This window comes from Rhopalosiphum maidis, chromosome 1 (genome assembly GCF_003676215.2).
Source record: "Rhopalosiphum maidis isolate BTI-1 chromosome 1, ASM367621v3, whole genome shotgun sequence".
Lineage (NCBI taxonomy): Eukaryota > Metazoa > Arthropoda > Insecta > Hemiptera > Aphididae > Rhopalosiphum > Rhopalosiphum maidis.
This window is the reverse complement of record NC_040877.1, coordinates 40725522-40742909: the sequence shown is the minus strand read 5'-3', so window position 1 is coordinate 40742909 and position 17388 is coordinate 40725522. Positions and strand designations below refer to the sequence as shown.

Below are 17388 nucleotides of genomic sequence, written 5' to 3'. Positions count from 1 at the left end.
AGTATTTATTAATATTGCCAAAACCAATTTCTAAGTTGATGTTATTTGTCTTGTCGTATGAAAATATAAAACGATGCCAACAATAATTGTTAATATACAACTATGGTCAGATATTATGATATTATAATATACACGACTATATGAGCAAAGTAATAATTTATACTTTTTGAGTTGATGTATACTCAAAATAACTTTTATTATAAAACATCCTTATGTAATATTCAATTTGATAGGTGTGTAATATATAAGTAAAAAGATTGTTTAATATGGAAAGTTGAATAATGTATCTCATTGGCGATTGACTACACACTATAGGTTCTTTTCATTCTGAAACTGAGAGAGTGCCACAATAGTAATGATTTTTTTGATTAATAATAAATTATAATTTACAGTAGATAATTAGTAATATTGATAATATTAGTGTTAAATTATTTTCATCTTATGTACTGCTACTAATTTATTATACCTCAAATATATTATTGGCATACGGTTCGATTTGAAAATAAAATAAAAATAAAGCATGTTACAACATACTGGTGGTAGTAATAAAAATAATAATACTATCAAATTTATTATACTTTGATCTATAAATAATATGCAAATCTATGTTTAGAATGTTGTTTATCTATCAAAAAATTGAAAATTGTGTAAACAGTATAATAATTTAAAATATTTACTTATAAGAAATTCAGTATTGATTAATTTATTATTAAGGGATGTTAAATATTTTTGAACATATTTTTCGTTGGCTATTACCTCAGTAAAGAAGGTAAAAAATTGTTGGAAAATATGTTGATGCTATTTAATCCGTACTAAAAATAAAGTTAATTTATTATTGTGTCCACCTATGTGTTTTGAGTGAATTATTTTTAAAATCTAATATTATAGTAAACATACAGCATAACATACTATTTACATGCTTTAAAGTTCAAAATATTAAAAAAAATAACTGTATAAATTTATAGGCGATCGCGTCACTATAGACATTTTTACGATAAACCGGATTTCTTCAACCCGAAAATCAAAACTATAAACGTGTTTGTGCCAAAATGTTCAATTACCCGGTGAGCTAAAATGCAGTATGTCTGTTATGTTTTTGCCAAAATCCCCTTTCGTTTAGCTACAAATAACTGAAGAATGCTCGCCGTTTGAATACCCTGGCTGCAGATCGTCGTAGTCAAATTATAGACTTTCGGATAAAATGTTCAATATCAGACTCGCGTCATTATACGCGCGAAATGCGAGTTACAAAGTAGTGCGTTGATGATGAGTTATACGATTGAATGGTTCGAATCGGTCCAAGGCGATCTTATGAATAAAAGCTACTCGAGCTAAGAATTCGTGTTTTGTTTTGTTTTATTCTGGCTCTGTACGATACACCGTAAGTATTTGGTTTACGATCAGCGCCAGCATCGGTTACTGCTGTACGATGTCTGGAACGTGGAAAATATTATTTTAAACATCGTACATTGTATAGCTCGTGCCGAGGAGTGTATAATGTAAAAAAAAGGAATCCGTTTCGCGAGGTCTTATAATCGCGCGTGTTACGTAGGCGCCGGACGCGGAGTGGAGTTTCGTAAGGTTTCGTGACGTTTGCGAAAAAATAGAAACATCATAAACCACGTGGGTTCTCTTGCATCGCCGGTGACGATTTTGCGCGGAATTTCTTGGCAGCCTGTTTCTATTTAAATACTTCAATTCCGTCAGTTGAGCGTTCATTATATTATAGAGCTATAGTGTTGGGATGATACACTAGGTGTGTACCTACACGACTAATTTATTATTGTTAATATTATATATTAAAATTTCACGTCCGCCATGTCTTTCCTCGACATCGTCTCGAAATTCAACCAACAAGCCGACAGCCATTCGAAATCACAGTCTTTGAACCCGTTTTCAGAACAGTTCGAACAGTCGCGGTCGCCGTCGCCCCGATTTTCCCGGGAGGAATACGGAAAGTGAGTATACGCACATTTACGCGTAATATAATATTTATACAAACATTTTCTTTAATTTATTATAATAATATATACGAGTTAATGCGTGTTTCAATGGTATTGATGTTGCGTAGGCCTATAGCGGGCTCTAAAACGGATTTGAGGGGACGAAAAGCAAAGTCTCACATCTGCCGAGAGATATTAGAACTTTGCACCGTCATACACGACGTCGGCACGTACAATACGAAAAAGAGAGACCCCGACGACGACGACGAACATTGTATCGACGACGGTACGATTATCGTTAGTTTTGGCGAACTTTTTCAGGTGAGTACCTACCGATGCTGTAGCTACATAATAGAATACACTAGGTCGGGTGACATCGATTTTTTTCCCTCGAAACGCAAAACATTTTATTCGATGACTTTTTTCCCTACGAAATCCATAATTATTACTCGTCAGTCGAGTAAAATAATATCCGATTGTCCTTTTCAAACATAAAACTAATGAATATCGACCAATTTTGCGCGAAAATGCAAACGCGCGGAATAATTGTATGCGCCTTTCGAGTGTATGTTAAATAATAATAATAATAATTTCAGTAGAGATTCCGCAGAACAGTGATGGAATTTTTCAAATTTTTTTGTTTCAGATTTACACGAAAATATCGGACAAAGTGGTGGGTCTGTTGATAGCGGCCAAACGCCGTGGTTTCGTGTATTTCGATCGGGAAATACTTTTTCAAGTAAGTGTCTGCGTAGATACGATCGCGAATGCGTGCGCGTTTGTGAATGGGCCTAAAAGAAAAGAGAAAAAAAAATTAAATAGGATTTGATCGTAAATTCACTAAAACGGCCGTGTCCACCTTGAATACAGAAATAGATCGATGGCCGGTGATGATTAAGCCGGAGCGTCCCCTGGCACATGGCCACCGGCATTCCTCGACAAAACAAAATAAATGCGGATTCCGCACAGTCCCAATGTCAGTAATCGTTTACAAATTATAATACAAACGCAATAAATTTCCACACGATTCCGACCTACATAAGTCCGCACGGTCACACGTGATTCTCCATATTATTATGATGTATATAATTCACTTATACTATAATGTGTACATCTCGTTTCCGAACATCGCGTGGTGTGTCGTTTTTTTAGACATTTTATTGTTGCTCGGTAATGTGAAAACCGAGACATGTTTTGGCAACGTTTTATGAAATTAAAGTTCCGAATCTACGCACATGCTGTTTTTTATTTAATTTTTTTTTTGTCATTTGTCCCTTCCTGTTGTTCGGCGTAGGTGAAAAAACCCTTTTTGACAAAGTTCATCAATCGCATGTGTGCCAGCAGAATTTTTCATTGGCTTGGGTCCCGAATTAAATTTTACAGCTAATTATATTGTGATACGTTTTATTTCCGCTAAACCAAGAAATTGCTGAACAAATGATTCAAGCAAATGCCAATTCCATTTTACTGACTCATGCGCCATTGTTTATTAAAACCGTTTGTTGTTTCGTAATATTGCTAAATTGAAATTTGCGTTGATTGTGAAGCCAACAGCAAGTAATTTACGTTGTTGTTATTACATTATATTACAATCGAAACATTCGAAACAACAATATCGATAACATACTTGCACAGTTGATAGTACCTCTTATATAATATATTGCCTACTCTTACTACATAATATATGATACACGTATGACAACAGTGTCATGTTATTTATTGTTTATAGTGTTATAATTATTATAACTGGTGACTTACCCGTGTAATTATTTTTTTTAAATATATACTGTTTCTGTTGTAGAGAAGAGATGACGACGTGCTGATCGCTCTGTTAAAACCAATTTCCGAAATCAGCAAAATATTAAAAGAGGATATAAGTCAGGCAAACTCGTCGGCACCTGTCGAGTCGAAACCGGTCGAAAAAAAAAAATCACCATCGTCCAGTAAAACGAAACGAGTTAGACCCGAGTGTAATAAAGAACAAAATGAAATGTCATCTAATCATGTGACGATCAGCGACCAACCAAATGCCATATCAGAAGTTACAAATGGCGATACACTAGTCGTAGAAGTCGGAATCGACGACGACCATAAAACCAATCGCGATGAACCAATAAACGTTGAAAACGTCGAAAGCAACGATGGTCATAGTACGAATTGTAATGAACAAGTCGACAACAACTTCGATGGAGGAGAATTAGTTAATAATGTTATTGAAATTTCAGAAAATATGGAGAACCAACGTATTCAAGTAGACGATAATATGTCGGAAGTAGTGAACGGTTTAGTTATTGATGACGAAATTAAAACGAAAGAAATCGATGGTTTTGATGTAGTTATTGAAAATAAGAGCGAAGTCTGTGATTTGGCATCGGACGACAATAGCGGCGAAGTGCGGGCGGAAGTCGAAAATATTCAAAGCGAAACGTGTGTTGAGATTAATAAAACTCATACGAACGACAGTCAAGGAGACGTGACAGAAGAAAGTATTAACAACGTCGTCGTCAGCGGTAGCGAAAATAACATTAATAACGAAACAGAACACATATGTTTGTAAACCAACAGCATTCGGATCCGAATGAGAAATGTCTACTTAGTACGTTTTTTTAAAAAATATTCCATAGATAAGTTTAAAATGTAAGTTGAAAAATAAATAGGTGTAGGTGATGTTGGTATCGAGAACAATACAATTATTACCTATTGAAATATTATATGAAAACGCTGCCGACAAACCAATCATTTAGTACGGTTTATGATAATATTATTACCTATAAACGCTGTAGGATAAATTTAATAATCATAATAGAAATACTTACCTAAATTTATGAATACGCCGCTGTAGGTTAATAATATTGTACATTGTTTTTGTAAATAATATTTATTTTGTGCGGAAAAATAGATATGGTAGTGGAAACGTGCGTACACTATGGGTAAACGTTTTGAAATCATCTAGAAATGCAACTGGTAACATTTTGAAATATGATGCTTAATTTTATTATAACTACATAATCACGTGTAAATATAAAAAGGAATTGTTCGTTATATTTGAAATTACATCTGTAATTGGTTTTTAACAGGTGAATTGAGCTACAAGAGATCGCATATTTGATGTGATAAATTTTCACGCGTTTTATTTTTATTTAGAAACATAATTGTTATTATTGATAATTCATTTTTCTTTCTTAATTAACTATAACTTAAATTTGATATGTATTATGATTAATTTATTTTATTATTGTTTTATTTTTAGATATAATTATAGCGGAACATACTATACAATTTTTTTTTTTTAATGAGGTAAATCTAAGATTACTAAAGTATAATAATTATTGTATTTCCAATTGAGTTACCTTAATTAAATATAATTTTGAAATATATAATTAAATATGTAATTTTTATACTAAAAGTTTAAAAAAAAATTATGTACATTCATATATAAAATTGTTTATATTCATGCTTTTGATATATTATGTAAATTATCTTATAAGTGAAAAAATGTTTAAAATGTGTTCAAACTTCAAAAAATATTTGTTGTTCTCCGATAAAATATGTGTTATTTATTATGTACATTTAATTTGTTGAAAATGTAGAAAAAGTGCTAGTTAAGACCAAGTAAAAAGAAAAAAATATCCAATTTATATTTTAAGTATTTCTAATAGTAAAATCAATTATTATTATTTCTTTAAAATCCACTGTTATATATATATATATATATCATTCATCAAAAACGATTTATAATTATAATTTATTTTATCTGAATTTTAAATGCTCTTAATTTATTGCAATTAAAACATTACTCGACGGTGATCAAGATGTATTTTGTAAAATTAATTAGTTGTAAAATGTATAAAAATGTTACAAGACTATATAATTTATTGCGTACGTAAATAAAATATTTATTGAGCTACATTTGTTTATTAATAGCTTATGCGATAATAGCATGCGAATGCAATTTATTTTTTATTTTTATACCTAACCAGTCCACGCTCACATGTTTATGACGAATGCATTTTTTTTGATGAATTAATAATTTTTTCGTGACGTATATGGTTTTATCTCTGTTCAAATAGTCGTATACATTTTAATGACGTCTTCGAAAACGTATAGCGATGTTTTTATTACGTCGATGGAATACGTCTAAATCAAATCGCTGCTTTTTAGACTGACGAGACGGGCAATGCGTCTGAGTTATAGTGCGATGAGAATAAGAACACTCGGGATGTTCACGACGAAAATATGATATATTTGTTTTTTTATTAAACAATTTTCACGAAATAAATAAATTAATTGAGCTATACCTGAGTAATAAATAATAAAAATAATATAAATCCAAACAATAATTTAGTTAAGGTACCTAGCGTAAAAATCTAAGACCAATTTTCAATATTTGGTGGACGACAGGCTGGCCGACGAACCGGACGAAGACGACGGCTGGTAACTGTTGTAGGCCATCGAATGTGCGGAATCGGAGGAATGGCTCGAGTATCCCGTGGGCTCCCACGAGCTGGACGACTCGTAGCTGGACGACTGCGGCGGCCCGTACATGGGTGGCGGGGCGGACGTGGACGACGGTTCCGACGGGCCCGGGAATCCGGGAAGGTGTATCGGCAGGCCGGGTATGCCGGACTTCTTCAGGAACTCCTTGACGAGGAACCCGAGCACCAGCATGATGGCCACCTTGCTGAGCACCAGCGCCTTGGTGGCCTTCATGCTGACGATGGCCATCATTATGGGCATGAGCATCTTGAGCTTCATCTTCATCATCATCATGAGCGGCATCAGCATTTTGTCTTGCATCATGCCCATTTCCATGTCAGCTACAAACGGTATAAACGCAATATTGAGTTCGGATTGTTTGAGCTTCAATAACGACTGAACGAATTTAAACACAGATCGGATGACCTTGAGAAATTCGACTATACTTAAAATATCCAAACCTCTAGCTGTGGTAGTAGTCGTCGCGGCAGGAGCGGCGGCGGCGGGAGCGGCGTCGTTGTCCATCGCCCGGCCGGGACGCACCACGGGCGCGGTGGGCTCGTTGACGCGGCGTTCGATGTACGCGCCGGCCGCTCGCACCAGCTCCGAGTCCACGTCACCGCCGTTGTCGGCGTCCACGTCGGCGGCGCGGCCGTCCCGCAAGAACTCCAACACGTTGCCCTTCAAACAGCCGACGGCGCCCGGTCCCAGCGAACACCTGTCCAGCACCCTGTCCAGCAGACCGTCGACCGGGCGGTCGGCAACCGCGACCCCGGCCACGGTCACTGCGACCGCGGCTAGCACCACCACCGAGAGCGACGACACGGACACTGTAGTTCTGCTGCTGTGCATCGTAAACGACTGTTTGGCCACGCCTCTCCGTGCCAGCGTTATATACCACCGGCACTGGCCCACTGCCCAACATAACGACGGCCGGCCGGACGACCGGTTGCGGGTGGCGCGTGACAAATACGCTAATCTCTCCGCATTACGGTCGACGGGCGTCGCCGTCGGAATACTAAGCGGGCCGCCGTTCCGCGGGCGCGCGCGCGCTTGGGTCCTTCGTCCTTTTCGGGGTTCGCCCGTGTACAGGATGTCCGAAGTGAAACGACGGCGGGCGGCAAATCGTGACTACAAATGCGATTGACGAAAATCGTTTCGTTTTTTTTTTTTTATCGTTCTACGCCCAAGTTCCGTAACGACACGTCCGCACACTTCGGACGAAAACCTCAGGTCTATCGACGACCACTTTTTCTTCCGAGCGATTTTCTCTTTCACAATATGCGTATCCGCAAGAACGAGTGAAGTTTGTTTTCGACGGTCTGTCTGCAGAACTATTATACGATCGTCTTCGACATTTTCTCGGACCTCATTGCGCCGTGTTAAAAACCATCTAATACTTCTTAGATAAACTAGAATCGTCGACAAGGTGCTGTTGAACTGTCGAACGTGTTTCAGTCGAATGTTTTTTTTTCGGGTTCACTCGCTCAATATTTTATCCCGTCAGTGGAAAATATAGAATTCAGCATTGCCACCAAAAGAACCTTACCGAAAATTACTTTTACTACCGCCGGAAGCGATGAAACCGATATTATCCACAAACGATCGTATTTGGAAGTAAATATTTTATAATAAATTAGTACCTATATCCATTTACTTTTGAGGTAAGGACACCTCGTAAGTAATCACATGAATTATTTACAAAAAAAAAATAACTATTTATAGTATGATAAACCATTAATGCACATTATACAAGAAACTATACAACGATAAATGATCTATTGATCATGTCATGAAATATGTAATATTCGGTGACTTGAAAACGGTTAGATGTTTGGTTGACCGTTATTGTTCATACCGATTACCGAATTTCGATGCCTACAGATTTTCGGAAATTGATTTAAATGTAAATTCAATACTACGTGATGTTAGATTAATTTTGTTACATCGGTTTTACTTATAAGTTACTATACACAACTCCGAACACGTCGGTTCAGGTATGTATTCAAATTATTTTCTTTTGAAACGCTATTTATTCTTTATTTAATATACTGTGTTGTGAATAATAGAAAAAAAAAACCGCTCAAATTGTACATATTTTTTAATACTCAAACTAAATACAATTCATCAACAATAAGTATACAAGACCTTTGGATAAAATTAATAATAATTCTACGAATTTCGATGCTATCATTCAATTGGACTTCATGTTATTTGTATACTTATTAAAGACATTTGCAGACTTAAAATATTATACAATTATCTCAAATAAAAGTAAATCGGTTAAACTGATTATATTAAAATATAAAATAAGCTAAACTAATACAGTTAGTATATCATGACAAATAAGTGATAAAGTATTAAAAATATATTTTTCTAACTATTGTGTTTTTTACTTTTTTAAAGTTAAGAGTTATATAGTTTTATAATATTTAAATGTGCGTTTATATAACTTATTTTCATTTTTTTTTGTTTAGTTTTATAAATATATCAAAGTTTTTTGTCGAATTAAGCCTAATCACATTCAAGTTGTTTTAGTGTCATCGAAGATTTTTGCAAAATAATTTTATCAAAATTTTCAATTATATAGCTGGATTACCAAAAAAATCGTTTATCGTTATTTTTGGTAATCTATATTAACGATTAACGATTTTTTTATTACTACATACTCTATGTACATTTTACAGTGGTTGTAAGGATTAGAGATGGACTGTTTGGTATTCATTCGTTTTGTTCTAATCAAAGTACCCTACAGTGATATATTAATATAATATATAATTCAAATAAAAATGAATTTTTTATTGTTGTTGTATGAATTAACTTATAAAATTAATAAATTGTTAAAGATTTTTAACGTGGTGGTGAATATAAGGGTATACTGTATACGTGATCGTGTATTCAAATATTGTACTATCTTTTTTATTTAAAACTAAATCTATAATATGCAAACATGTTAAATTAAAAAAAAAAAAAATTATTGAGATGATTAAACATTATTAAGCTTTTATAAAATCGCATGCAATCTTCGTATTATATTATACTTTCAACCTGTTTTGTTTAAGTTCAAGTTTAAAGCATATAATAGGTACATTGAATTACTGTATTTTATAAATTAGATTAAAAAAAAAAAAAAAAAAAATGCGAGATAACATGGTTAAGTTAGCTTGTATAGAACCCTGTAACAGTTAAACTGAATGCCTTCATCTTATTCTGCGCATATTGTTTTTATTTTATAGTAGATACTAGTTTATATTTTTTAAATAAACATTTTTCAAAAATTTAAACGTAAAGAATACGTTTTTAAACACACACACACACACACACACATATATATATTTATAATTTAATCGGACTTTAATAGTATTTTAGGTAACCCGATAATATTTTATTGATGAGTCACAAACATTATAATTATATTTATTTATGTTATCTAGTTATAGACTACTATAGCGGTATGATAGGTATTTATTAAATCAAAACATTTGCACGTACATCATAAGTAGGCAAGCATAATATGTCTTTGAATTAATATGCCAAACACCGAACAATATTACAGTACGAGGTGAACAAACCAATTAGTTTGGTACGCATAACGATAAGTATAGAAATATAGAATCACAAATTAGCTTTCATTAGAAGTACTTTTCATAATATATGTTTAAAAACTGTATTGATAACAATTGAAAAATATTTTTAAAATAAAATGGAATAATTTTAAAAATTGTCATTTAATAAGCTTTAATACGATTTGATCACTATAATTTTATTTGATGACATTTTATTTAGCGAAAAGATATCTGAATCCTGATTAGTTTTAGATTCTGAGCAAAGCGTTGAATATATTGGTTTTAAAATAATGTGCAGTGTTTATAAAAATGTTATTTTTTTGATTAGTTTTGATAAAAAAATGTTCATTATATGGTAAGACACAGTGGCTGGACGAGAAGTATGAGGTCCAGTGTTCTACAGTTACAAACTATAATTTTATAATAAATGTGATTTAACACTTAATAATAATAATGTCAAATGTTCCGTGGTCGCCAAGTCCATAAAGTCAAGCTCTATATAATCGTGATCATAAAGTGTTAATGAAAAAATAATGCTTAGTAATAATACTTAATAATTTAAAAATTATTTCTAGTATATATTGCCAATGTAGTTGTGCTAGGTGATAGAACACCCGTAACAGCTATATCTATAGTTATCACAGTATACTTGAATATACTACAAAATTGATTTAATCTATTCTTTTGATCCGTAGTTTAGCGTCAAAATACATCAAACGACATTTATTTTCACTTTTGATTATCGTTTTGAATAACTTACACTATTAACTTCATAAGTTATGGTAACTAAAATTGAGATAAACTAAAAACCCGGATGTCTTTCGCACTCAACACACCCAGAGTTTTCTGCTCTGTATGCTGACATCAATGTGTATAATTTAATAATAATAATCAATTATATTACATTATAACAGTTTATAATATTTCCAATGTTTTTAGCAAAAAAATAATTTATCTTATTTACTATTACTAATAAATTTTTTAAAAATTATAAAATTTATATAAGTTTCATTATATACATAAATACTGTTTTCACTTAGATTCATTTTTTTTTTTTGTAAACAATGATTTATTCATAAATGAAATTGAAAATAGCTATTAATCATCATAGTAACATTTTATATGACAAGATACACTCAATACACATACTTATTATATCTTAGAACCACGAGCTCTCTGGTTTTTTTTATCATTTTTTACACATGGATTGGAATTTGAATTTTTTTTGATGGGATATACACACATTTTATTTATTATATATTTATATTACTTACTTAAGTAAAATGATTATCTAGGAATTAGAAAAGAAAGAAGAATAAGTTATTTAAAAATTATTAAAATAACAAGTAGTCGATAGATTGATTTTACATTGTCTTTCAAAAAGATTTCGTTATTGTACACATTACGCATAATTATAATTGTGGCACTTGAACGTAAATTCGTAATTAATTTAATGAATAAATGTATGATTCATAAAACTAAAATTGCTATAAATTTTATACTGTCGCGTCAAATTAATAAAACTACTATAACATGTATTTTTATATAATGATCAAGCATAATAGCAGGTACATATTACTAAAAATTTAATGATTTTTAGGTCACTAATAGTCAACAATATTAGTAAAATCATGGTGATCTATGATCTATCTACAATTGTTGTATTTGATTATACTCATTAAATAAATTTATGAAGTAATATACCATGATACCATATTATTATTGATTTTAAATTAGGCTGTTAGATTTTGAGTAAAACGATAAATGTACCTATTGGTTATAAGATGACATGCAAATTATTTTTTGTGTGTCTGTCATTAACTTTTAGAACAGTAAAAATACCTTACTTTTCAACTTTGAAAGTAATTTTATATAGAATATTGGATTTATTTATTACTTTAGGGGTTAAAAGTGGGAAATTTTCAGTACTTTTTAAAATAACTGAAAAAAAAATCAAAATAGAGAAAAATAGGTATTATTATGTAAAATCATTATTCAAAAAAGCCGTTTTTGTTTTAGTTTAAAAATGAATAACTGTAGACGGCTGTAATTTTTTACCAAATAATTAAATTAATATCTATTAAACAAAATTAAAATTTTTTAAAAGTTTGTGCTCTTTTTATAATATTTATTTTATCTTGAAATTTTTGAAATTTTTTCGTTTTTCGTTTTGTATTTTATATGCCTATTGACTAGTAAATACATTGGTTAACAGTTGATCGGAATTTTGTTTTATTCATTTTGCTGGATAGATAATTATTGGATACTTTTAAAATCGATGTCTTCATCGTAGTAATTATAGGTATTATAGTAGTTACGTCCATAAATAAATTATTTTTAATTTTAAATATTTAATACAAAATAAATAATATTTTTTATAACACAGTCTGTTCAAATTACTAAAACAGTAAGTGAATGTAATGAAAGGAAGAAAGTAAAAAAACATATTTCACTAAATGAAGAAGCTTCTCAGCGGAAAACTTTTTGATACATTAATAATATGGTTTAATTATTATTGAAAAATAATATTAGTTTAACATACTGTAAAAAATTTAAAAAATTTTTTATTATTATGCGGAGATCGAACCACGACCGAACGGTTTTTTAACAATTACTTGTTGATCAAAACAGATTAAGTTGACAAATAATAGATTAAATAATCATTATATTTCTTATAATCGTACTGAAGAAATATGTATGTGAAAAAGAGATATGTATTTCTAATTTAACTCTCCAGCGGCACTTGCCCCTTCTTACTGCAGTTGGCTTCAGAGGGTTTAGCTTTTGGAGAGCTTATATTAGTCAACACATATCGACCACGCCAGTACAGGCCACAAGTGATTGAGCTAATTTTATAGGTATTTAAGTAATATTTCGTTTGTTCTCTTGGTAACGAATTAAAAAATAAACGACTACCTATTTACGTATATTATACTTTTTGTGATATCAAACAGCTTCAGCTACTCACAAAACGGAAAATTAAAATTACTATAATATGTTTATTTAATTTATTAAGTTCGCTCTGAAAGACTCGGATATTTTGACAGTTTTTGCCTTTTGGGAATCAATATTATTGTAATATCCACAAGCCTGGATTAGGGTAAAATCGAAGGATACATAAATAATGGACAATTTTCGCAGATTTTTTTTCCTGAATTATTTTATTTCGTTGATATTGAATTGAGTTCGTATAGATAAAATGTCATAACTACCTAAACAGTAAAATTCACTCAAAATTAAATGCTTTTTTTCATTCGGCATATCCAAATCTTTTTATTCTCGTGGACACTCTTCCGGGAATACAATCTGATATATATATATTAAATTACGAAGCAAAGCAAAGAAAAACTTTCACGGGAGCAGACAAACAAATATATAAATAAGCAAATTTGGAGATTTCACTTTTTAAAATCTGTATTATTTAAATTTACCAGCCACTATTTAATTGTTAACACTATTATATTACACATAGTAATTATTATTATTTTAAAAACATTATTATTATTATTAAAAACAATGTAAGTAATCAATATTTATCAATAATAGGCTGAAGGAACACAACTCGAACAACCTAACAATATTGGTCGTACTCAATTCCGATAACCCAAAAGTATTTGTGGGACTCAATTCAATGTCAGCCTTTTATTTAATGGCTATTTAATGGTATTACAGAGAACCAACTTTTTTTTAAACTAACATATTTATCATTTTAAGTTTTAACCAATTCTTAAATAAAAATGTTTTTATCAGGTTATTATGTATACACATTAATAATGTATTATTATTATTATAATATAAATAGGTAGTCGTTTATATTTTAATTCGTTACCAAGAGAACAAACGAAATATTACTTAAATACCTATAAAATTAGCTCAATCACTTGTGGCCTGTACTGGCGTGGTCGATATGTGTTGACTAATATAAGCTCTCCAAAAGCTAAACCCTCTGAAGCCAACTGCAGTAAGAAGGGGCAAGTGCCGCTGGAGAGTTAAATTAGAAATACATATCTCTTTTTCACATACATATTTCTTCAGTACGATTATAAGAAATATAATGATTATTTAATCTATTATTTGTCAACTTAATCTGTTTTGATCAACAAGTAATTGTTAAAAAACCGTTCGGTCGTGGTTCGATCTCCGCATAATAATAAAAAAATTTTTAAATTTTTTACAGTATGTTAAACTAATATTATTTTTCAATAATAATTAAACCATATTATTAATGTATCAAAAAGTTTTCCGCTGAGAAGCTTCTTCATTTAGTGAAATATGTTTTTTTACTTTCTTTCTTTCATTACATTCACTTACTGTTTTAGTAATTTGAACAGAGTGTGTTATAAAAAATATTATTTATTATTTATTAAATATTTAAAATTAAAAATAATTTATTTATGGTCGTAACTACTATACCTATAATTGGTTTTTCATAAGTGTTTCTTTCAGTTCTAAAAATGATTTTTTCTATTATAATTTTAGTTAATATGTTATAATTAAAAAAAAGCATTAACTGTGGACTTGAAAATTTTTTTATCATAATTTTATCAAATAAATGCTATGTTGACGAAGTGGCTTGAACACATGTATTATTATATTTTATTATATGCAGACATTTTGAAAATATTTAAATTAGTTTTAAGATAGAATACTATATAACTATAAAGTATCTTTTAGTAATATACAATTAAGTACATATTATTTAAATTATACTTATGAATAAAGAAATATTACGTTGCTACTAAGTACGTTTTTACTATTTAATTACATTAGTTATGGTTAGTACCTAATTTTTTCGAATATAAAAACACGGTGTTTTTATTAACTTTTTAAATTAATTAAATTATTTTATTCTAGTGATAATAAAGTTTACAACATGTTTGATCTTTTGAATGTAGTAGAATAATGAAGACATAGATGTTTAAAAATTACAATAACTTATGCATACACTTTTTTGAAAAAATATTTTAAATATTATGCATACAAATTATTAATATATTCTTCAGCGTGCTAAAAACGCCAACATTTAATACATATTTTTGAATTTATAATGGTGATTTTAAAAAAAATCGTCTGATAGTACCAAGCTACTTAGTATTTAGTATATACATAATGATTACAAAGGTATTGTTCATTTGCGTGTAATACTAATACTAATCTAAACTCTACTAAAAGCATTTATAAAAAAAATACATAAATATAATATTATAATTTGCAATTTAATTTCACAAATAATGTAATTAAATTTAATAAAAGTTAAAAGCTATTTATCGTTAATAAGAATAAATTATTTAACGATGATAAATAATAATAATAATATTTAATGTGTAAAATGGAATTTCTTCTATGATCAATAATTTATCAAAACGTGTAACAATTTAATTAGTATTCTTAGACATTTTTAAAATTATAATATATTGTATACAATATTAATCACTGTTTTGGGTTAATTACACGTGCATTTTTGTAGGTATCTATATAGTAGTAGCAATTTATCAATTATTATTTTTAATTTTTAAACGATAGTTTCGATCAAGATATTCCAAAGGTAGGTATGTCTTGAATATTATGAAAAGATTTGGAAAGGAAAAATTATCGGTGTAACAACAATATTACAATGACACGTGGTTAGATTAATAAAATATACTATAATATTTTTCAATCGAAAGCAACAATAGGGTCTGCAGTAACCGGATTTACAAACAATAAGAACATCGAGTATAATGTATTTACAGTCGTTGGATTTTCGTAATAATAAAATAGAAATAAAAATAATTATAATAATAATAATAAATAGTCGAAATAAATAAATGTTATTCTGTAGCAGTGTAGGTAATTGACGTGCGGGAGACGCAGCAGCGACGGGATGACACGAACCGCACGCACGTTCACACACAAACACACACGAGTCGCGTCGCAAGCCGTGTCAGCTCAGATGGAAAACGTCTGAAACGATGTAAAAAAAAAAAAAAAAAATACGATCGTAAATATCAAAAATATGTATTTGCAACGATTATTGCTGTGCACAATATTACGTGGTATACGACGCGAACGACATCGTATCGCCGCATGTGCACACGAGTAAGTGCACTTGAGGGGGGGGGGGGGGTGAAGGGAAAGTCGTTAATTATTTGAGATGTCGCGTACCTATCTGACTTGGTTGGAACCGTAAGCCAATTGGTGGGCGTGTTCCTGGATGCTCCTGGCGTAGTGCGCTGGCGGGGCTCCGTAGATGCCGGCGTCGTGGGTGGTCAGGGATGGTGGTGATTCGGAAGCCTTCTTCACCAACTGGAAGATGGCCAGTCCGATGGATATGACGAACGAGAAGAAGGACAGTTGCAGAGCGTTCCACGCCTTCAAGCCCAACACTCCGATGGCGAGCGGGATGAGTGTGAGTGCCTTGAGCATGACGAACACCATGATGGGCATCAGGATCTTCTTGAGCTTGTGTCGTTTGCCTGCGGGAACGAGACGATGGGCACGTCGTGAGTACGGCGAAACGCGTTACAATCGTAAATGCGTCGATCGCATAAATACCGCGACTGTTGTGTACTACTCACTTCTGGGTTCGGCGGAGCTGGGAAGTCTCAGGGTCAGGCCCAGTTCGTTTTCGTCCAAGTTCCTGGGCGACAGGGTGACGGTTGCGCCTCCGAGTTCCACTGACACGTCGCGCTTCTCGATGAGCTCCTGCAGTTGATCCGTGAGTCCCGGCTCGTCTGCGCCGTTCCCATCCTGTTATAAACCATCGCGATTAATAAAACGAATAATAATAATAAAAAACGATTTCAATCCATCGTAAACGTGCGATATAGTGGACGTAGTCATTAGATACCTGAAGTTGTCTGTCGTTGGTCAGCGGTGATCCGTACGCGGCGACGACCAATGCGGCGGTGGACAGGAGCAAACACAAGAAACGAGCCATGGTGTGTGTGTGGGTGTGCTTGATTTGTGTTTGAAAGCGTGTGCGACTACCGACTGTGGCGGACGGTGGTGCGAGTGTGATGTCTGGTCGATCGCGTCTTTGGGTTATATAGGAGCCCCGTGTGTGCGAAAAATGTCCTCACGGGAGAGGGGATATCTACAGGACGCGTATAGGATGTCCCCCGTTTAATCACGTTTTCGACAGCTATAGCTGTCCGGAGCGCGGCTGAATATTAATCGGGGCCCCGATGCATATGTGTGTCTCGGACCGGTGAAATTATCGACGATAGGTCACGAGAACGTATAATAGTATCAGACTGCCATTAGGTATTATTATCATGTGTGGCGTGTAGTACTATGATATATTATTGTATGTTATAGATTTTCGCGGATACCTATTTTTAATAACTACGTGTATTTACCGTAGTCACTTGGCAAAGATCGTTGATTTTACTGAAATTTGACTATTTCACAAAATTATTTCC

The 17388-nt window shown here is 32.1% G+C and overlaps 3 protein-coding genes across 3 annotated transcripts; 1 reads left to right on the top strand and 2 right to left on the bottom strand.

The window, feature by feature from the left end:
- The first annotated feature begins 1081 nt into the window (after nucleotides 1–1081).
- Nucleotides 1082–5191, top strand: LOC113560717. The gene is made up of 4 exons (XM_026966764.1): nucleotides 1082–1958; nucleotides 2072–2264; nucleotides 2590–2682; nucleotides 3745–5191. The coding sequence occupies exons 1-4, from the start codon at nucleotides 1819–1821 to the stop codon at nucleotides 4498–4500; spliced, it is 1182 nt and encodes a 393-aa protein (XP_026822565.1). The 5' UTR covers nucleotides 1082–1818; the 3' UTR covers nucleotides 4501–5191.
- Nucleotides 5192–6165: 974 nt separating this feature from the next.
- LOC113548506 lies at nucleotides 6166–7272 on the bottom strand. Its single transcript, XM_026949414.1, has 2 exons — nucleotides 6881–7272; nucleotides 6166–6760 (listed from the first exon to the last, which is right to left on the bottom strand). Exons 1-2 carry the CDS (start codon nucleotides 7269–7271, stop codon nucleotides 6324–6326), a joined length of 828 nt encoding a protein of 275 aa, XP_026805215.1. The 5' UTR covers nucleotide 7272; the 3' UTR covers nucleotides 6166–6323.
- Nucleotides 7273–15426: 8154 nt separating this feature from the next.
- LOC113548307 lies at nucleotides 15427–16979 on the bottom strand. Its single transcript, XM_026949115.1, has 4 exons — nucleotides 16815–16979; nucleotides 16543–16714; nucleotides 16130–16440; nucleotides 15427–15928 (listed from the first exon to the last, which is right to left on the bottom strand). The coding sequence occupies exons 1-3, from the start codon at nucleotides 16902–16904 to the stop codon at nucleotides 16130–16132; spliced, it is 573 nt and encodes a 190-aa protein (XP_026804916.1). The 5' UTR covers nucleotides 16905–16979; the 3' UTR covers nucleotides 15427–15928.
- Nucleotides 16980–17388: the final 409 nt, after the last annotated feature.

What these genes read in the sequence shown, in the direction of transcription:
- LOC113548307 (XM_026949115.1), bottom strand. Translation starts at nt 16,904, where the DNA reads ATGGCTCGTTTCTTGTGTTTGCTCCTGTCCACCGCCGCATTGGTCGTC. An exon ending in CCAACGACAGACAACTTCAG is followed by an intron (nt 16,715 to 16,814) that starts GTATCTAATGAC and finishes GGTTTATAACAG; the next exon opens with GATGGGAACGGCGCAGACGA. An exon ending in CAGCTCCGCCGAACCCAGAA is followed by an intron (nt 16,441 to 16,542) that starts GTGAGTAGTACA and finishes TCGTTCCCGCAG; the next exon opens with GCAAACGACACAAGCTCAAG.
- LOC113548506 (XM_026949414.1), bottom strand. Translation starts at nt 7,271, where the DNA reads ATGCACAGCAGCAGAACTACAGTGTCCGTGTCGTCGCTCTCGGTGGTG. An exon ending in GACTACTACCACAGCTAGAG is followed by an intron (nt 6,761 to 6,880) that starts GTTTGGATATTT and finishes TACCGTTTGTAG; the next exon opens with CTGACATGGAAATGGGCATG.
- LOC113560717 (XM_026966764.1), top strand. Translation starts at nt 1,819, where the DNA reads ATGTCTTTCCTCGACATCGTCTCGAAATTCAACCAACAAGCCGACAGC. An exon ending in TCCCGGGAGGAATACGGAAA is followed by an intron (nt 1,959 to 2,071) that starts GTGAGTATACGC and finishes GATGTTGCGTAG; the next exon opens with GCCTATAGCGGGCTCTAAAA. An exon ending in GTTTTGGCGAACTTTTTCAG is followed by an intron (nt 2,265 to 2,589) that starts GTGAGTACCTAC and finishes TTTTTGTTTCAG; the next exon opens with ATTTACACGAAAATATCGGA.